This window comes from Typha latifolia, chromosome 3, assembly GCF_019914945.1.
Source record: "Typha latifolia isolate L0001 chromosome 3, TyphaL0001v2, whole genome shotgun sequence".
Lineage (NCBI taxonomy): Eukaryota > Viridiplantae > Streptophyta > Magnoliopsida > Poales > Typhaceae > Typha > Typha latifolia.
The window spans coordinates 17,461,493-17,482,891 of record NC_133088.1 but is presented as its reverse complement, the minus strand read 5'-3'; the positions used below and the strand labels follow the sequence as shown (position 1 = coordinate 17,482,891).

At 39.6% G+C, this 21,399-nt stretch overlaps 3 protein-coding genes across 3 annotated transcripts; 2 read left to right on the top strand and 1 right to left on the bottom strand.

The window, feature by feature from the left end:
• Positions 1-1,330: 1,330 nt before the first annotated feature.
• LOC140784050 (SNF2 domain-containing protein CLASSY 3-like) lies at positions 1,331-5,935 on the top strand. Its single transcript, XM_073131228.1, has 3 exons — positions 1,331-2,893; positions 3,464-3,622; positions 3,727-5,935. The coding sequence occupies exons 1-3, from the start codon at positions 1,331-1,333 to the stop codon at positions 5,677-5,679; spliced, it is 3,675 nt and encodes a 1,224-aa protein (XP_072987329.1). The 3' UTR covers positions 5,680-5,935.
• A 1,708-nt stretch (positions 5,936-7,643) lies between these two features.
• LOC140783603 (eukaryotic translation initiation factor 4G-like) lies at positions 7,644-16,491 on the top strand. The gene is made up of 10 exons (XM_073130543.1): positions 7,644-7,837; positions 8,037-8,239; positions 8,354-8,496; positions 8,668-8,805; positions 8,948-9,015; positions 9,121-9,177; positions 9,615-11,048; positions 11,148-14,413; positions 15,484-15,678; positions 15,829-16,491. Exons 2-10 carry the CDS (start codon positions 8,061-8,063, stop codon positions 16,157-16,159), a joined length of 5,811 nt encoding a protein of 1,936 aa, XP_072986644.1. The 5' UTR covers positions 7,644-7,837; positions 8,037-8,060; the 3' UTR covers positions 16,160-16,491.
• Positions 16,492-17,660: 1,169 nt separating this feature from the next.
• LOC140785111 (metacaspase-1) lies at positions 17,661-21,262 on the bottom strand. The gene is made up of 5 exons (XM_073132848.1): positions 20,708-21,262; positions 20,037-20,367; positions 18,996-19,116; positions 18,298-18,504; positions 17,661-17,940 (listed from the first exon to the last, which is right to left on the bottom strand). Exons 1-5 carry the CDS (start codon positions 21,060-21,062, stop codon positions 17,881-17,883), a joined length of 1,074 nt encoding a protein of 357 aa, XP_072988949.1. The 5' UTR covers positions 21,063-21,262; the 3' UTR covers positions 17,661-17,880.
• Positions 21,263-21,399: the final 137 nt, after the last annotated feature.

Below are 21,399 nucleotides of genomic sequence, written 5' to 3'. Positions count from 1 at the left end.
GCTAACACCAATCATAAAAAGCATTCTCGAATTTCTACGTATAATTTAATATCATCAAACACTAAAAGAGAACAAAATAATCACAGTAAACTCAAACACAAAATATACGTAGAAAACTTTTTTTAACATGAAAAGGTCACAGGCCAACAACAAATCTGCTATACAATTAGATACATAATAAACAGATTAAAAAAATATCTCGAGTAAACAAATATAAGAGACAGTCAAATTATGGTACATTTTTTAATTCTATTAGAAAACTTCTGACACTCTTCTAATTTAACCAAATGATCTCTTATTGTCTCCTATCTATGAAGAAAATTAAAAGTATAGTTGAACTAGTACCTATCAGTCAACAATAAGTTGAGATTTTATGTTGTTATTATGAAGAATATATTCATAACCGTGAATGTTGACATAAAAATCCGGCAATGTGAAAAAAGCCTTTTAAAAATGGTTGGTTATCATGATTTTGAATCAATTACTAAACGGCTGGTTACATAGAAATCAATGATAATAAAGAAAGTATTTCAAAAAATTTGGAAAAAGAAATCGGCAATATGTTGACATAAAAAAACCCTCCAGATTCTTGATTAAGAATTAGAATATTTGACTGTCTCCTAGACTTACAATATAAAATATTAAAAGTAATATTTTCAAAGAAGCCAATGTCGATTTTTTATTCATTATTTTTTCAAGAGAAATAAAATTTGTCACTATAGCTTGGAAAATTAATACAAATGAGTTGACAACTTAAAATTTCCCTGCACATATATATATATATATATAGTTCATGTCTCTTAAAGCTCTCTCTCTCTCTCTCTCTCTCTCTCTCTCTCTCTCTATGTTTTTTCTTTTTATCCTTATTTATTTATTTTTGCGAAAATACCAACTCGGTGTTATATAAAGATTTCAAATTAAAAAAATAAAAATAAAAAAACCAAAAAAAGTAGAGAGATTTCAAATTGCATTGGGAGCCAAACTCAAACTGATCACGACTTTCGCAGGGCATTTTTGTCCGAGGAAAAGTAGTCTTTTTTGTTTCCGTTTCCGGAGTTTCGCAGCTCTGCTTTCGCGGGCTTTTATTCTTCCTTCCTCTTCCGCTAACTTCTCACTTCTCCTCTTCCAACTACTCCTTCCTTCCCCGCCAACCGCAAAGCGCACCCAAAGCCACACCCAGCTCGCTCTCTTCTCTCTCCTCGCGTCTCTTCCTCTTCTCAGATCACGAGTTATAACTGCGTAGCAATAACTTTACCTTTCTTCTCGAAAAATCACCGGAGATAGAGAGATTGATAGATAGAGATAGAGATAGAGATAGAGGTGAGAGGAGATGGATTCCGTTACTCGCAGAAAACGAGTTCGCGAAACTCTAAGCGGCCGAATCGAACCGGATGCACGGCAGCGCGACCGTGGCGGTGGCGAGGCTAGGGTTTTACCTGGGAGAAGCGGCACCGCGTTTCGGCGCCCGGAACTCGTCGTCATTGTGGATGACGAGGAAGAAGAGGATGATCGAAGAGGACGCCGGGATCGCGGAAAAGGTTGCTCTTCGAAAGGAGACAATGCGGCAGTGGCGATGAGAACTCGGTCGAGATCGCTAGAGGTGTTGAAAGCAGAGGAGTTGTCGAGTTCTTTGTCGTCGGACCAGAAAGGTGCCGTCTTTCATTCAGGTTACGGCGGCGGCGATAGCGAGGGCACCGTTGAGGGATCGATAAAGTCGAAATCAGGGTCTAACGAAGGGAACTCGGTTTCTTTGGGCACTTCGGATTCAGTAGCAAGAGAGTTCAGAGCTCAAGAAAGCAACAAACTTTCCCCAGAAAGGGAGACAGTTAATGTTAAAAAAGAGCTTATGGAGGAGGAGCAATTGGAAGATTCAAAGAATTGGATTGATGATGGAATGGAGGAGTCTCCTGAATCTGAGGATGCTGATGATTCTGAGGGAGAAGGAGAGGGAAAGGAAGAAGAGGAAATCGACGGCGATGATAGCGAAAGGGATCTTCAGAAAGTCATTAATTTGATGGCGTCTTCTTCCATCGCACAGAGAACTCGCTCGCGTGTGGGTATACAGAAAAGGTTTTCATACACTCCTTTCTTTGAAGAACTGTCCAATGATACTGTGGACAAAGAGGAGGAGCACGAAGAGGAAGAGGAGGACAATCTTGAAATTAATAACAGTAATACGACAATAAGAGACGATCAGGAGGGATTTGTAAACAAGGGTGAGAGCTCCCGGATTTTCCGAAAGAGGAAATTTTCTGGAATCGACATTCTTGTGCCACTCGGCAATGATAAAGCCAATGGCGAAGGTCCTGCCAGTAGTGGGAGTACTGGGGTTGCAAAACGTACGAGATCATGTTTCAGTTCAGAGCCAGAGAAGAAGAAGCAAAAGCTTGGGACAGTAAGCAACCCATATTGTTTAGATGTGGATGAGTCAGACTCGGTTCTTGAGTTCAGATTGTCTTCGTCTGGTGAGGAGGATGAGAAGAGCAACAAAAGGAATCAGGTCGAGAAAAGTGGCGACATCAATGTGAATGTGATGGACATTGATGAGGGAAAGGGAGGATTGCGGCATGAGCGAGTGCAGCCATGGAAAGACAAGAAGATAAAACGCTGTAAGATGCCAAAGGGACAAGACCTTGCCAAACTTCTTGTTGATACCATCTGGAATGACAAAGAGAAGCTTTCAGAAGATTCAGTTCCTATTGAAAATTCATCTTCCCCACTGGATGAGAACCAGTGTTGCGACCAGGATTTTACTCCATTACAATTCTCGTTCGGGGATGAAGATCCTGAGCCAGTCGAAAGATCTGATTATGAGAAAGCTACGGATGAATTGTGGGCTGATTTTGAATTTGCTCTGGAGTCGATGAATATTGGTACATATAATATTGATGAGGTACTTCTACTTCTGCTATACAAAGAACAATTGCAAAAATATGCTCTGTGATATTGTGTGAATTTCTGATTAGTTGTTGTTTGTATCCCCTAGGTGGTTCTTTTTGTAAGCATGCTCAATTAAGAAGTTAAGGTTCAGCATTTAGTACACACTAGAATAAATAACAAAATTTTGCTGTCATAATTGTGGGAACTTTTTTGCTATTTCATCTCCATTTAAACATATTACAGATTTTTAATTGAAGATAGATATTTCTGAACAGGAGAATACATCAGCTTATTATATTTATTCATACCGTGTCGAGTCTATTGACTGGTTTGTGTGTTTACCTATAAGATATGAGCAACCGGATATTATTTGGTTTCTTTTAGATTGCCAATAGATATATCTATCATCTAATATTTAGTGTTGTGATGTAAGCATCGCCCGACATTCAATCCAACTCATGTTTTTCTCATCTTTTTCAAGTATAATGTATATCAGTATACATTTTTTCCATGGACCATCGTATATGTTTGATGATAATTTCTTCCTAATAAGTGAAAAGTGTTGCACTGTGTTGTTTTTCAGGGTCAAGAAAAACAGAGCAACAAACACCAGGTTGCTTCTGATCCACGGGCTCTTTGTTCTCAAGGGAAGCATGAGTTCATCCTTGATGAGCAGATTGGAATTAAGTGCAAATTTTGCTCCTTTGTAAGCTTGGAAATCAGACATGTTTTGCCATCCTTGGTTAGTAGTGATTGTCGCAAATGCACATACCGCTCGTTCTTCATCAGAGCATCCCGATTCATTTCTTATTCTTACATTTTCTTTTTCTTTTTCTGCATTCGCAGTCAAGAAACATCGGGCAGAAGTCAGCACTGAAACACACCACTAATTTGGAGAGCCCCTTGCTATATGATGATTTAGGAGCAGCTGAAAACAACGACAAGCTAGGTTCACAATGTCATCCAGAGGGAACAGTGTGGGATCTCATTCCTGGGATGATTGAGACCATGTATCCACATCAGCAGGAAGCATTTGAGTTTATGTGGAAAAATTTAGCAGGTGGAATTAGCCTCAATGAATTGAAGAATGGGACTAGACCTGATGTTGTTGGTGGCTGTGTAATTTCGCATGCTCCAGGGACAGGAAAGACCCGGCTAGCAATTGTTTTTATCCAAACATACATGAAGATTTTCCCAGAATGCCGGCCTGTAATTATTGCTCCTAGCGGAATGCTTCTTACGTGGGAAGAAGAATTCAAAAAGTGGAACATCAACCTACCATTTCATATGCTAAATTCTAGGGACTATTCTGGAAGGGAGGACAATGCCATCTGTAAGTTGGTAAGCAGAGAACCTCAAACTGAGAAGTTGGTACGCCTGGTGAAACTGTATTCATGGGAGAAAGGTGGTGGTATCCTTGGAATAAGCTATGGCCTTTTTAAGGGACTTACATCAGACAGATGCAAGAGCCCTACAGACATGAAATTAAAAAGTATCCTTCTTGAAAAGCCAGGCTTACTCGTTCTTGACGAGGGGCATACACCTAGAAATGAACGTAGTCTCATTTGGAAGGCACTGGGAAAAGTGAAAACTGAACAGCGTGTTATTCTTTCAGGAACTCCTTTCCAGAATAATTTTCTGGAGCTGTACAATATTTTATGTCTGGTTAGGCCTAAGTTTGCTGAAAAGATCTTAATCAATGTGCCAGGAGTAAGCCGACGAAAAACGAAGCCTAACTCAGAGAAGGAGCAGACCATATATCCTGAAAAGGATGAAGGGAAAGGTTTTTGGACTTCTCTAACTAGTCAAGTTACTGATCATAATGTGGCAGAAGTGAGATCTGTATTGAAACCTTTTGTGCATATTCATAATGGTAACATCCTCCAGGCACTCCCAGGTCTAAGAGAATGTGTGATTATTTTGAATCCCCTCCCTCTGCAAAAAGACATCATTGAGAAGATGGAGAAGAGTATTGGGGCTCGCGGAAATTTTGAGACTGAATATCAGATCGCCATGGCCTCCGTTCATCCGTACCTTGTGACTTCTATTAACATGACTGAAGAGGAGGCTGCTCTCATAAACAAGAATTTACTAGAGGATCTGAGATTGGACCCCTTTGAAGGAGTAAAAACGAGATTTGTGATTGAAGTTGTTCGCCTATGTGAAGCATTGAAAGAGAAGGTTTTAATTTTTAGTCAGTATATCCAGCCACTAACCCTGATAAAAGAACACCTTATTATGGTATTTAATTGGAGTGAAGGGAAGGAGGTGCTCCAAATGGATGGAAAGATTCTTCCACGATATCGGCAGTCCTCAATTGATGTCTTCAATGATTTGAAAAGTGAGGCAAAGGTGTTGCTTGCATCTACAAAGGCTTGCTGTGAAGGGATTAGTCTTACTGGGGCTTCAAGGGTTGTACTTCTAGATGTTGTTTGGAATCCTGCAGTAGGAAGACAAGCTATCAGCCGAGCATATAGAATTGGCCAGGAAAAAATTGTGTACACCTACAATTTAATCACATCCGGAACAAAGGAAGGAGACAAGTATGACAGACAATCCAGAAAAGATCACCTGTCCAAATTGGTTTTTTCTCCAGAATACGAACTTAATAATGTGAAGAATAGTTTATCACAAGCTGCAGAGGAGCACTCGCTTAAGTTAATATCTGAGGATAAGATTTTGGAAGAGATGACTGCACATGACCAGCTCAAAGACATGTTTGTGAAGATCTATTACCCGCCAACAGAATCAAACATGTTCTATACATATAGGCGAATTGCTTCTGAATTTGGTGGATAGCGGCTGCAATCAGATCAATGAGATATTATCATTTCTAACAGGTTTCTTCTTTTTCACTTTTAAAATGGAGTTGAAATCTCTTTGGAAAAATATGTATACGTTCTTTTGTTCTCTTTATAGAATTGGATTGTTTAGCTGTAGGCTTTTGTCATACACAACTTTCTTCAATTTAACCCCCCATCCCATAGGAATTCCTATTTTCTTTTTCTCTGAAGTAGTTGTCAATGTCTCAATCCACTGTATCTGACCGGTGTCTCATATTGATCTATTGAGTTTATATTTAATTTGCGTTAACTAGTATATGCAGCGATATTCCAACTGCAAAGTTTAGCAACTGAAACCTTTTATCTTTGTTCAAATTATGTTCTTTCTTCTCGTATAACAATGATTAGCACCGCTACTTTTCCGTCTTTAGCCTAAAAATATGTTTCAGCATTGAAACACAAAGCATAATCCCTTGTCTTTCCAAAAATCTAATGAGCTAATTAACTAGAGAAGTGAAGACCATTTATTTTCTTGTTTGTGACTAAACTTAAGACTCAATTCTGTAAATAATGTATGATCAGAATACATTCAGGTCTGTCATTGGATCATGTTCAACCTAACAGAGGATCCCAGTGAGCCCATTTGTTTGCTCTCCTAGTTGAGAGGGTGATGAAAGTAACAGGAGATTACTCTGTGTACCCACATAGTGCTTTCTTTGCCTTTCAGGAAAAGAAGTGGAGAGGGGGTAGAGTCTGTGCTTGATTTCAGCAATTGCTTGCTTTCTCAGTGGAATCATAAATGGGGAATCCTGTGGAGAAGAAAGCACACCCTCATTGGTGTGATACCAATGTCTCTTACTCAACTTTCCTTGGAGAGATTCCTTCTCTTTTCCTCATTTGAAGGGAGATACTAAACCACAAGTCCCCTTCTTTTGTTCTCAGGCCCACATGTCTCATTGACCTGAAAAGGATTTGAAAGGGGGAGAAGGAAATCAATGTGTGCCTATGAAACTTAGTGACATTTGGTCACACTCACACATCATCACCACATAGATCCTTAATGGTTTTCAGTCTTCTTTCTAATTATTTCACTGTCTTATTTGCTTGCTTACTATCTGATAAAAGTCCAAACAGAAGGTGCAACAATGTGTAAGGAAGACACTTGGGAGCCTGTCAATGATGGCTTAACAATCAATCAGGGGATGCCAAGTGTCCTTCCTGCAACTAGTTTCTTACAATGTTCATACCTAAATTATCATTGTCCTTGTTTGATTACCCCTGACTTATTTTTTATTTATTTATCTTTGTTTAAAAAAGACTTAAAATAAAGTTACTTTGGTTGGGCCTAACATTTACAGAACTTTTTCCACATCATCCCAAGATTATCTTATTCACCACTCCTTTTCTCTTTTTCTAGGTTTCATCCCTACATTAGAATGCCAAGATGGAAGACTTTGTTTGCTTTTAAATGAGATGCAGGTGATCTACAAGCTATCTCACTATGGCTGAATAATAAATCACAGTTTATGAAGCAGATCTAAGCAAGATAACAAGAAGTTAAAGAGATAGATAATGGGAAAACTAATATTTACAGAGCAATCTTTTCAAGGAAATGACAAAAATGACCTCATATTAAATTATTTTAATAGAGTTGAGAAGTCTTAAAGAGATATAATATTAATATAAAATTAGGAGAGTAAGGGTAGTCAATTTCTTAAATAGCATGGAATTTCACATATAAACACCAAACCTATTATGATTAGGAAAAGTAGAAACAAAGTATTTTGATTGAAGGGTATAAATATAAATCATTAATAAACACCTACTACCAGTAAGTGAGTGAGTAAATTGGATAAAAGAAAGAGAGGAGAGAGTGAATGCGATTAAAGCGCTCCTCCTCAAAAACCTACTACTACTACCCTTTTGAACCGCTTTACAGTTTGTTAATATACCTCCGCCTACTTCCCAAAATACCCCCCCAGAGACTACCCTCTCTCATATTATTTCTCTCTGTCCCCTCACCTCTCCCTAAAAATCCCACCTTTGCGCGACTTCTCTTCTCAAACACTCCCGTCTCTCTTTTCTCTTCTCTCTCGTGCTGTTGATGATTGCCGCTTCTCTCGCTTCCCACTGAGGCGGGGAGAAAAACCCTAATCTCCCACAGACGCATTCAGGTGTGGATTGGATCCTTAGAGATCTCCGAATCTAGGATATCTACATTAAACAAAGTGGCAAACCCTCGAATACTTTTTTTTTTTTTTTTGATATTTTATTTTTCGTTGTGTTTTGCGTTCTTTGATGAGTTGTTTTAGGGTTTGATTTATAGGTGATGATATTGTTGGTTTGTTTTGAATCTTTCTTGGTTGATGATAGAGGAGGAAGGAAGAATCGGGATTTATGTCCATCAACCAATCTAGGGCAGAGAGAAGCGAGGGGCATTTGAGGAAAGCCGGTCGATCGGGAAGCTCCGGTCAGCACAGGGGATTCTACGGCGGCGGCGGGGCGCCTCCTCCTCCACTCTCCTCCAATTCTTCTGCGACCCAATCCTCCTCGCCTTCTTTATCTTCTAGCCGAAGGTGTAACCTTCGCCTTTGCTCTGATTTCTTTCTGGTTTTGTGTCTTCTTGACTTAGGTTATTAAACGTTTTCAAAAAGTTAGGGTTTTGATGGACTTTCCTTTATCATATCCAGCTTTAGGAAATCAGGTAATGGGCAAGGAAGCCAACCTAGATTAAATCCGTCGAGCTCGAGCTCTGACGCCAGCACTGCTGTTCCTCCAGTCGCTGCCAACCGTGCTTTCCAGAATGGTGTGCATCCCCAATCCACCTCGCGTGGTACGCAGTGAATCCTTTTTACTTGCATCAACTTATTATCTTTTCTTTTTCTAAGTTACTTGGTTATATGACTGCTTTTTTTTCCTTCTTTTTTAATGGCAAGGTTTGAAAATCTTGATTTTTATGTTTTAAACCATCTAATTTTGCTTGTATTGGTCGAGGGGTCATCAGATGTGCCGCCAGCAGGTGGTACAAAGCCAGTTGATATGCCCGTGCCAAGAAATCCTTCTCGTGTGGTTCCCAGGGCTCCACCAGTTCAGTCTGCTGCTGGAGCATCAGATTCTTCAGGACTGCTGCCACCGGCTAAAGGTTTTCTTTTTGTCTTTCTTTCTTTCTTTTTTCAATTTAAATTAAACGGCAATATACAAGTTTGTTTGTTGATATGCATTTTCAGTTTTTGGAATCATTATGTAATGGGATTTTCATTACTTTATTGTGCTATCGACTTCAGGGGATTCATCTAGGGAAGTTGCTCTCCAATTTGGTACTATAAATCCTGGGATTATGAATGGAATGCAAGTATGTCCTCTATTTGCATGTTTTGTTCTGATAGTTGATATCAAATCATGAACTCTTCTAATCCTACGTTCGTTATAAATTGGAAATGCACGACTGTTTTTACAGATTCCTGCACGGACAAGCTCAGCCCCTCCAAATCTGGATGAACAGAAACAAGATCAGGTTCGTTGATTGCTGCATTATTATGATAATTTATAATGCCATTTTTGTGGTTAATTGTTATCACAAGTGAATTTCTTCTTCCAATTTGGTTCTCAGTGCATCAACATTATGCTCATAGCTATTCATGTTTTCACGTGACATGCAACCACCACCTCCATTAAGCCTCTAGCCCCAGCTACCTAGGGATTGTTAGATGAATGTTTTTCCTCCGTTCATCCTCCATTTGTTCGAGACTGAAGCCTTACTGTGCAACTTGCGTAATTTATCATGATTTTCACTAAAGAATCATGGGACATGTGTGTTCTAAACCTCCTCTGCAAAACATCTAGCTGTTTAGTTAGCATTTAGCCATTTACGTTGTCATTATTGTATCAACAGTAGTATCACGTGGTTATTACCCATTTTATTCATTATGTCTTTCTTTTTAATCATTTCAGGTCCGTCATGGTTCATTTTGGCAAGTTCCCTCAACACCTTTATCCTCTGATCCGAAACAGCAAGAACAACAGCAACCAGTAAGAAAGGATATTGGTGGTGCTAAGAAACCTAATTCTGGTCAATCTCAGCCTCCTCTTCCAATGAAGAAGGATCCACATCTCCCAATTCCATCTGCTCCTGTGGCACATCCAAAATCAAATGTACTTCCTATGTCTGCGATGCCCATGTCAATGCCTTTTCAGCATCAACAGCCACAAGTGCCCCTTCAATTCGGTGGTCCCAACCCACAAATGCAACCACAGGGTGTCATTCCTAGCTCACTACAAATGACAATAGCATTACCTGTGGCGAATGCACCCCAAGTTCCACAACAAATGTATATTCCTGGTGTTCAAGCTCATTCTTTGCAACAACAAATGTTGATGCATCAGGGACAAGGCCTTGGATTTGCACCTCCGATTAGTCACCAACTAGCTCCTCAGTTAGGTAAACTGGGGATAGGAATTACTCCCCAATTTGCTCAGCAACAACCGGGGAGATTTGGTGTTCCCCGCAAAAGCACTGTGAAAATAACTCATCCAGACACCCATGAAGAACTGAAGCTTGATAAAAGAACTGATTCATATGTAGATGCTGTTTCCTCTGGGCAGAGACCTCTACCTAGTGTCGTCCCACAGTCTCAGCCTATTCAAGCTTATACACAGTCTCATCAGATTAGCTACTATACTTCGTTACAACAAAATTCCTACAACCCTTCAGCCATTTATTTCCCTACTGCTAATACTGTTCCTCTAACAAGTAACCAGATGCCTATTGGGTCCCAGGCTCCAAGATATAGCTATCCTGTCAATGAGACCGGGCAGCCAATTACTTTCAGTAACCCATCTGTATTAAATCCAATGCCTAGTGGCAAACTTGGGCCACTTACTCAGGCACATGGTGTTTCTGAAGGAATCAATTCAGAGAACTCATCAGTGCCTGCTCTATCAAATCCAGTCAAGGTAACCGTGAGGCCCCCTGTTAGCTCGCGCGTGGAGAAAGTTGGGACAACTGCAGTAACAAGTAACATGTCCAATAGTCAAATGGAGGCACTTAAGTTATTAGGCCCATCAGCTGATGCTCCCAGATCCCATCAGGAAAGCAATGTGGACATTGGTGAGGAAAATTCTGTTCAGCAACCCAAGCAGGTTCTTGAACCAGTGGGCATGTCCATCACAGATAGTCAGTCCACTAGAATTCCTCCAATGCTTTCAACACTGCAAATGCAATCTGAAACTTCTTCATCAGATCTTGTCACTCCTATTGCAGATCCTGGATCAGTTTCAGCAGCTGATGGGAAGAAAAATACAGTTTTTCGAAGATCGGATTCTTTAAAGGATCATCGGAAAAAAACAAGTAAAAGGGATACAAGAAATTTTCAGCAACAGTCTCAGGTAAATTGTGTTCACTTTATGATAAATATGTATAACTTCCTTTTTGTGCTAAATGAGGCCAAATTTGTCATTTAACCTGTATATATGACTGGATTGCAGTTAGATGCATCAGATTCTGCAGGCATTAAATCATCACCAATTGTCAAGGATAAAACTACATCTGGTGCAAGTAATCTTGAAGTTGGCAAAAGCTCGGAGAAAGTTCAGTCTTCTGTTGTGCCAGGTTTAACCACTTCCACAATAAGCTTGCCTTCTTCGAGCACTGGAGATGAGATTTCTTTGGAAGTAGGAACATCTGAAGCCGGAGTAATACCAGTATCTGCTGCATCTTCCTCTTTTGGAGTAATGTTGGAGGAGCCGTCAGAAAATATGCCTCTGTGCTTCTCTGGTGCATCTCCATTAGCAACTGATGGGGTTTCTATAAAGGAGGGTGGATCCTCTAAGGGATCAACTTCTTCAGGTCCTGAGGTTGATGGAACTATGTCAGGCAACTTGTGTTCCAATGATAGTGAAAATGTTCTTTTGATGGAGGTGCAGGGGAAGGAAATGCTAACAGCAACAGAACATGGAAAAGCTGAAGTATCTAGTGAATCCTTACAAGATCTTGATGCCTCCGAAGAAGCTGCCAATAAAGTAGAGGATGAATGTGAAGTGGGGAAATCAATCAGACCTGCTCTTACATTGCCGAGCTCCACCGATGCAGATTTGCTTTCTACTAGCTGTCTTCCATCTTCAGATGTAAATGAAGAATCTTCACGTCCAGGTACCAGTACCAACGAATCTAATCACACTGAAATAGAAAGCAATCAGAATGCTGGCCCTATTTATGCATCTTCAGACTTAATTAAGCTTGCTATGAGACCTGTGGAGAGAGATTCTCTTCCAGATTCAGCTAAGTCTGAGAGGACAGAGAAACTGGAAAATAAGGTGACAGAGCTATCTAGTGCTGGCCCTATTTCTGCAGGTGTTACTGAGCCTAAGGAGAACCTTGTTTTGGAGACAACTAAGATAAAGAGTAGTGTTGGGAAAAAGAAGAAGCTGAAGGATATACTTTCTAAAGCAGATGCTGCGGGATCTTCTGATCTTTACAATGCATATAAAGGACCAGAGAAAAAAAATGAAAGTGTTAGCACATTAGAAGGCACCGACATTTCTTCAACAACTGATGCACCTCGTGTTGATCCTGAAAAGGATGTTCCTGTGAGTGACGAGGACGGACAGGGCAAAGCTGATCTAGATGATTGGGAAGATGCAGCTGATATAGTCACTCCAAAATTGAGAACATCACAGCATGATCTGCAGATTAATGGAGCAAAAATACAGCCTCTTGATGGAAATGAAGCTGTTAATAGCAAAAAATATTCTAGAGATTTTTTATTAACTGTAGGACAACAGTATACTGAGCTTCCTGAAGGTTTTGAGATAGGGTCTGATATTGCTGATGCCTTGATGAGTGTTCCGGTGGGAAGATCATACGTTGTTGACCATGAACCATATCCAAGTCCAGGGAGGATATTAGATAGGTCTTTGGGAACTTCTCGAAGTGATCGCCGTCTAGCTAGCAATACTGATGACAATAAATGGATCAAGTCACCTGGCCCTTTTAGTCCTGGACGTGATTCTCGCCAAGATTTTGGTTATGGAGTTGCAGCTGTGAGCTTCCGTCCTGGCCAAGGAGTCAATCATGGGGTTTTGAGAAATCCACGTAACCAGCCACCCAGTCAGTTTGTTGGTGGGATTCTATCAGGCCCTATCCAATCAGTGGCATCTCAAGGTGGCATGCCACGTAGCAGTTCTGATTCAGACAGATGGCAGCGTGCTTCCGGTATTCAGAGAGGTTTAATGCCTTCTCCTCAGACACCTTTGCAGATAATGCACAAGGCCGAGAGGAAATACGAAGTAGGTAAAGTTTCTGACGAGGAACAGGCAAAGCAAAGACAACTGAAAGGCATTCTTAACAAGTTAACACCTCAAAATTTTGACAAACTTTTTGCACAAGTCAAGGAGGTTAACATAGATAATGCAGTAACTCTTACTGGTGTCATATCACAGATCTTTGACAAAGCATTGACAGAACCTACCTTCTGTGAAATGTATGCAAATTTCTGTTTCCATTTGGCTGGTGCATTACCAGACATCGGTGAGGACAACGAAAAAATTACTTTTAGGAGGTTGCTTTTAAACAAATGTCAGGAGGAATTTGAAAGAGGGGAAAGAGAGCAAGCTGAAGCTGACAAGGTGGAAGAAGAAGGTGAAGTTAAACAATCCGAAGAGGAGCGGGAAGAGAAAAGGCTTCGTGCAAGGAGGCGCATGCTGGGAAATATCCGTTTGATTGGGGAGCTGTACAAAAAGAAGATGTTGACAGAGAGAATTATGCACGAATGCATCAAAAAGTTGTTAGGGCAGTATCCAAACCCTGATGAGGAAGATATCGAGGCTCTATGTAAATTGATGAGTACAATTGGGGAGATGATAGATCACTCAAAGGCAAAAGAGCATATGGATGCATATTTTGATATGATGCTGAATCTATCGGCAAACCAGAAGTTGTCGTCTCGTGTTAGATTTATGCTGAAAGACTCAATTGATCTGAGGAAAAATAAATGGCAGCAGAGAAGGAAAGTTGAGGGACCAAAGAAAATTGAGGAGGTTCACAGAGATGCAGCTCAAGAAAGACAGTCTCAAGCAAGTAGGTTAGCTCGTGGTCCCGTCATTACTTCGGTTTCAAGGCGCGGACAACCTGCAGATTATGGTGTTCGTGGTTCCTCTGCATTGACTTCTAGTTCCCAACAAGTTGGTACTCGTGGATTGCCTTCTCAGACCCGTGGCTATGGCAAAACCCAGGATGTTCGCTTGGATGATAGGCATCAGTTTGAAAGCAGAATATCGTCACTTCCCCTCCCTCAAAGGCCTATTAATGATGATTCCATTACCCTTGGTCCTCAAGGCGGCCTTGCAAGGGGAATGTCTACTAGAGGGCAGCCAGTGTTGCCAATTGCTGCCTCAGCTGAAGTTCCTCGAAGCGTGGGTGAACATCGTAGGATGCCATCAGGTCCAAATGGTTATAATACTGTACCTGATTGGACGTCCCATAACTCAAGAGAAGATATTAATGCAAGAAATATGGCAGATAGGTTTACAGGAGCACCTTTTGATCAGCAAAGCTCTCAAGACCGCAATGTTTCTGGCAGTCGGGAATCCAGAAACCCAGATCGTGCTTTTGCTACACCAACTACAATTATTCAATCTGCCGGGAGAATGCATGGATCATCAACTAGCACCCAAGATACACGTGCAGAAACAAAAACCTTCTCAGAGGAGGTTCTTCAAGAAAAATCAATATCAGCAATACGAGAATTTTACAGGTAAGTTCTATTTCAAGTTTATGCTTAAGGCTCATGGTCTTCTAATATGTCACACGCACAAGTTTTTCCTTGCTGTATTGGGAGTTTAATGTGGATTCTCTATATGCTTGGCAAATTTATTAATTTTTTACTTGGATCATCAGATCTTTTAGATTGTTATGATGCCATTATTTGCTATTCATAAATCCACCAATGGCTTTGAATTTTGTGGTTTAGTTATTAAAAGGAAAAGATTTGCTAGCTATGCTATTTGTACAACAGAGCAAACAATGATCAGGGTAACTAACATGTTACTCAACTAAGTAAAGTAGTAACCTTGTTTTGAATGATGTACTTTTTCCCTTGGAAATCACTTCTCTGTTGAAAGTGTTTTTGCAGTCTTCTCTTCCCTACCAAGGCATATAACCCATGGATTCCTCTACTCTATCATCTAAATTATCTTGTACATTTCCAAATTCTTAGATTTTCTGATAAAATGCAAACATCTATGCTTTATACTGGATGGTTCTTCGAGGCTACCTTTTACTACCATTTATACTTTTCTACAGCTGAAGATGGAGAATTGTAATGCTTAGCAATTTATACGTATTCATCAGTCATTTGGAGTTCCTTTCTTATTTTTAAGTTGAAAGTTTCAGATCTTGTTTTCTGTTTTTGCTGGAAATATTACTAGCACTTTCTCTCTTATATTAGATTGTTGTGTGTTTAATGGCAGGAAAACTGATTTATATTTACTGAAGAAGGTTAAGATTTCTTCTCCATACTTTTCTTGGTCATCAATACGACGACCTGTCCTTGCAGTTCATCCAATGATAAACCTAATTCAAATTAAAGAACTATGACAATCAAACCCGAATGAACAAAGTGTCGACAATTTTTTCCTCAGTTTTCTGCCTCATTCTTTGGTTTGTTGTTTCAAATGAATATAAATGATCCAAAATAAGATTGCTATTGACTGAGGTTGGCAGGGCAAATTGGCAATTAGGATGTCTGTCATTACCTTTGTATTAATATGTAACTGCTGTTATCTCCTTCCGGATGCTGATATAAGTTTGGTATTTCTTTTCCAGTGCCAAAGACGAGAAGGAGGTTGCCTTGTGTATGAAAGAGTTGAATTCCCCTAGTTTCTATCCTTCAGTTGTGTCGCTTTGGGTTATCGACTCTTTTGAAAGGAAGGACATTGAAAGGGATCTCTTGGCTAAGCTTCTTATTGACCTTTGCAAGCCTCGAGATAGCTTGCTAAGCCAAGGGCAGCTAATTCAGGGGTATGAATGGCATAAACTTAACTTCTACTAAGATATTATAGCTCTTTGGCTCTTTACATTCTCTTCTTATGCTTGCCGACACACACAAAAGGCAAAACTCATTACATGATCCATATTATTACTTTTCTGACTCATGTTAACTTGCTTCAGGTTTGAATCTGTCCTCTCTACCTTAGAGGATGCTGTAAATGATGCTCCGAAAGCAGCAGAATATCTTGGCCATTTATTTTCAAAATTAATACTGGAAAATGTGGTGTCCTTGAGTGAGATAGGGAGATTGATACGTGAAGGTGGGGAAGAGCCAGGGCGTCTGCAGGAAATCGGGCTTGCATCAGAGGTCCTCGGTAGCACCCTAGAGTCCATAAGATTAGAAAAAGGGGATTCTGTTTTGAGTCAGATCCGTGCAAGCTCCAACTTGCTGTTGGAGGATTTCCGACCTCCACGACCCATCAAATCTAAAAAGCTGGATGCTTTTCTTTAGTGATAAAAGACACTCTGTATCAGGTGAGATAATTCATGTTTAGGTCCTTAGGATACTTGATCCAATATTCCTTTCAGTTTATTATATATATAATTCTACCAATGCCTTCATATTCTTCCACAGATGACTTAAATTTGAACAGCACATCACTTGAACAATCTATTTATTTGTAGTATCACCAGTAAGAGATTTTTTTTTTCCCTGGTAGCCAAACTGGATCTTTTGTTGCTGCTTTTAGTCAACTATGTGTTGCGAATGCGATCGAGAGTTTGCTATGATATTGTCATGAATTTCTTTTCACATGCTATAAAGCAACAAGGCTATATTGATTACATGTTCTGGCACTGGCCCAAGTTGCAGATTGAGTTGCAGTTTAGCCTGCATTGCTTATCACTAAATCGTTTTTTTTAATTTTTTTGCTCACATTTTTAGTACTTGAAACTTGAATTATCAATGTTAGTCATTTTCATTATGCACTTCTTAATCAACATCTTTTTCTCAGAGAACAAAAAAAGGCCTCATCTTGGACCCGAAGCCCATTGGGCTGGCATTGGGCTTTGACCTTTCTCGGTCCGGTCCAAGACCGATCACGGGACAACTGGACCCGCAGGGCCCGCATTTAGTCCGGGAATTTCAAGTAACTCCGTACGTTATGAACCTTTTGTGATTCAAATCCTATCTTATTATCGATTTTAAAAATAAATAAATGTATTAATTGACATAGTACTGCTCGTCGTAGTACCGTAATATTATTATCATAAAATTAAATAAACCATACTTTACGAAATTATCAAAATATCCTTGCAGATCAAACAGTTTGAATACCCTGTAAAAGATAAGGAAGAATTGAAATAAAGATAATATGATTGTGAGAGTAAAAGATCATTATAGATGAGCTCAGTTTGAATAAGATAAATCAATCTAAAGGTATTGATTTGCTTTGAGGAAATATATATTATATGTCTATCTATTTAACTTACCATTGAAATTTAATAAAAAATTTTTACCATTGAACCACGAACACACGTTGCACTAATCTTTCACTTTTATTATTTTAATCTGACATTTGAAAATTGGAAATTTGCATTTAACACCTTATCATTTCACATATTTGCGATTTAGGCCTTGCTATCATATATCTTAAAAAAACGAACTTTATGTTATGTTAACAAAATTACTATTCAACCAGATGGCATAAAATATAAAATATTTTACTTAGTTCAAACTATTTGTCTACTAAATTGTCTAAAATACTCTTTTCTTCTTCTAGCCTTCTAGGGCATCAGAAAAATTAATTCTGTGGTCCCTTGGAATCAGCCGCAACGACTTGTTAATTACTGAGAGTTAATTAGTTAATTTTGTTTTCCTTTGTTAAATTGATTTACTCTACGTACTATCAATACACATTAAACTAGATAAAGCAATACCTTTAACCCAAAGCCAGAAAAAAAAACTATTTTTATGGCAGTCATCACAAAATAAGTGCATAGTACAGGACCCCTTTAACTGATAAGAAACTTTTATTAACGAAACAAAGTTCCCATAAGATTTAAATCAGGTATAAATTTGCGTTCCACAGGAGAGAAAAATATGAAAAAAAAATTGTACACATGAATCAAATCAAGTATTAACAGAAGGATCCACTCTTGCAGCTGATGGTAGAGAATAGCCTGCCTAAAAAAAGCTTTAAGACAAATCTGAATAAGAGGGGAAGATTCATATTAGAGAGAGAAGGGCTTTGTATAGACATCAAATGGCTCACACGCAGTCAGCTGCGGCTCCTGCGAGGTAAAAGAGTAAACTGTTATTTTCTTTCTAGAGCTTTTTGCATGCATTTAAATCTTCAGTAATTTAAGAGGCATGAAATGATTATAGGTGCATAATACTGACCATAAGGGTGGTTGCACTACAGTAATTCTATAGAACTATATATCATCAGATAATTGGAAAGGACTAAAAATATCTAACTTTTAGAAACCTCGTTATATTTGGGGTGAAATATTTGAATACTTGTACTCAACAGGATCTTTGTCTACACAGTATATGATCAGAAAATGGATACTTAGCATGTGAAAGAGAACCAGCAGACTTCCAAACTTGTGTGTGCGCAGATCTAGGAAACAGAGTTTAAGAATCACCTGGCTTAATCCACCTCCTGCGCTGCCTCCAGTCAGTAGCATGGTGAGGATTGTTGTAACAGGGCCTCCACCCATTGCATCACCGGTGTTTCGGATGGTTGATCGCATGGAATTCAGTATGCTCCCATATGTTGCCCCTTGCCCCCGTTCAATAGCTTGGATAAAGCAGAAAGTCATCGCACCTGTTGAAGTAATCCTCGAAAGAGCCTGTTTGATAGCAAAGCTTCAGTTGTCTAAAGTTGATCAAACAAAAATGCATATGAGAATTGCATCACAGTATCAAGTATAGATTAAAACAATACTCTAACTATTTCCAGTTCTGCCTCTAAGAGGCAGCCATGGATTTGATACATCACGGATGGGTCAGAAGGAAAATGATATCAAGTGTTAGAAAATAGTTGAAATCACAAGGGTTGTAAGACTATTCCAACTTCTTAGTTAGTGCTGTTCACCATCAGGAATTGGAAGTTCATACAAATATTACCATGTTAAAATAAAGTCTTTCAATTTGAAAAAATAGGGTTCACCACAATGTCATATGAAATCTAGAAGGCTGATTTCTTATTGTACGTACAACTCTATGTGCTGACACTATGCCGAACATATTGCTAGCTCATGAGAAATAAGTACTTTTTGGACTTGACAAGAGACATCCTTCACCTAAATTGGTGTATAAGATATAAGAGATAGGAGATTACCGAGGTATCAGCAGAGGTTTGATCATCATCACAACCACTAAATGAAATAGCTTCCCCACCATTTGTACCTTTCCAAACACCGGATCGTGGACGGTGGTCTTCCCACCCATATTGCCCACTCCTGGATAAGTAAATATGACCTTAATCAGCTGCATCATTACAACCACAACAGATATCTACCTAGTAGTTGTTTGAATTGCTCGAGCATGTTATAATGGCTTTAACAGTACAAAGCACTAATAGTTCAACCAAGATGACATCGAGAAATCAAGAGATGGTGTAAAATCATAGACCATTGCCTGATAGAATATCTTGGTCAACTTGTTAACTATATGCAAAAGACATGGTTGTGAACATATCCTCTTATTGTTACCCCTCTTTTCAAAGGATATTGCCTGGGTGCTTTCACAATTAGTGATAAATTTATTCAGTGCAGGTTCCAATCCTAGAGAAAGGGAGGTTGTTGTATCTTGCTATCAAGTTTATCACCTTCGTCAAGACAACAGTGAACAAGGATAATCACAACCCAACAAGGAAAATCACCTAAATGGTGAAAAGGAACAACTAATAGGTCAGAAATAGAACATTGTACTATATATTGTTTTTGAATCTGTTGCCTTTTCTTTTCCTATTTATACATGAGAATATAATGCAAAGGAGGTCATGATGGAACCCTCTTTAATGAGGCAAAATTAAGAACAATATACACTGCATAAGGAAGGGCTTTATGATTCTATAAGTAGATGAAAACCTTGATTCAACTAGTTGAACATCGGTTAACAATGAACCATTTAAAGTTGCAAACCATAACTAACATATGATTGTCCAAAAAAAGGGGAGAAAATGTTTAGCATGGTTCTCGTATATATTTTCATTCCTGTGTAAATAATAATTCTTTCTTGTCCAGAAAAAAGAACAAATTCATGGCAACGCAAGTTTATGTCATCATTCTCTACTAATTGTAACAACAGGCAACTGACTCAAATACCAGGCATATGCCGATACATTAAGGAGCAGGAATTCATTCTTGACGTCACTTACCTATTCATTCTGCAGAGGAAAGGCAAATCAAGTACAGTCCCGCTATGGCAGGCGTCGATAAATGCATGAAGCTTAACTCCACGAGGAAGTGGTCTAACAATGGCTGCATTAATCTCATCATCTACAATCATTCCTTGTGTTTCGAAGTCAAGAGGGCAAAGGGTTTCATCAAATCCATCAACCTCATCCCCATTATAGTTCCTTTGCTGAGAGCCATGACCAGAGTAGTGGAACACCAACGAGTCGCCTGGTTGACAACCCTGTATGAGCCAATAGAGTGCCATCCTTAAATTGTGTTTGGTTGGAATTTTGTCTGGATCGGTTTCTTCTTCTGCGAATCAATTGAAGAGTATATAAATTAAAGCCCATCAAAAAGAAGGAAAATTTCCTGGATGTAAAACAAGTTGTAGCAACGAGTACATGCTCAAAAAAGTCAACCTAAAGCTTCGATTCTTTCTAAAGCCATCTAATCCAAGTATGCTTTTTTAGTAAATTAAGTAAACAATTAGATCGCAGCAACCGAACAATCAGGAACCTAATTCTTTGTGAGCCTAGTTTCTACAGACGTCCAAGAACAACTCGAAACCCTCCATCAACACAAATCAGACAAAATTCCAAAAGAGAAAAGAAAACATAATGAGGAAAGGAAATTAGGGCACGGACGAGCTGACCGGTAAGCATGATGATGGAGGATTCGGGGAAGTGGAACCGATTGATGAGGAGGTAGCGCATGCACTTGGCGTCGTTGATACAGCCCTTGAGCTCGTGCCGCGTGTGCCGATACGAAATCCCGCATATCACCGCCTTCTTCTTCCCGTGCGGCGACGGTGGCGGGCCCCAGGGAGCCCCGTAGGGAGAAGGAGGCGGCTGAGTGGCGGCGGAGAAGGATGTCGACGGCGGAAGAGGCACGGAGCGGGGGTCGGCCACGTGGGTGACAGCATGGCAGATGGCGCAACGGATGGATCGGGCTCCCGGCGGGAGCTGGAGGGGAGTCCGGCAGCCGGAGCAGTTGACCAGCATCATCATGGCGGCGACCACGCACGAAAGTTACTACGTTCCGGAGGAAAAGAGAAACGATAAGGGATTTCGCTTGAGATAGATGCGACGGGCTTCGATCTTTCTTTTTATCGAACAGGACGCTTTGTCGTGGAATTTGCGCGTTGGAGACGGTTTGATTCGTCGAATGTCCCGATAGAGGAGAAAAAACGGAACACGGTTGGACTCTTGGATTAGAGTGCAACAGCAAGGGGAAGAAAAAGTAAAGGTGACGGAGGGAAAAATTATTATTAATAATAATTACTCTTAATTAATACCGGCAGATTTATGCCAAATACTCGAAAGAATAAATTTATACCAAAAAAAA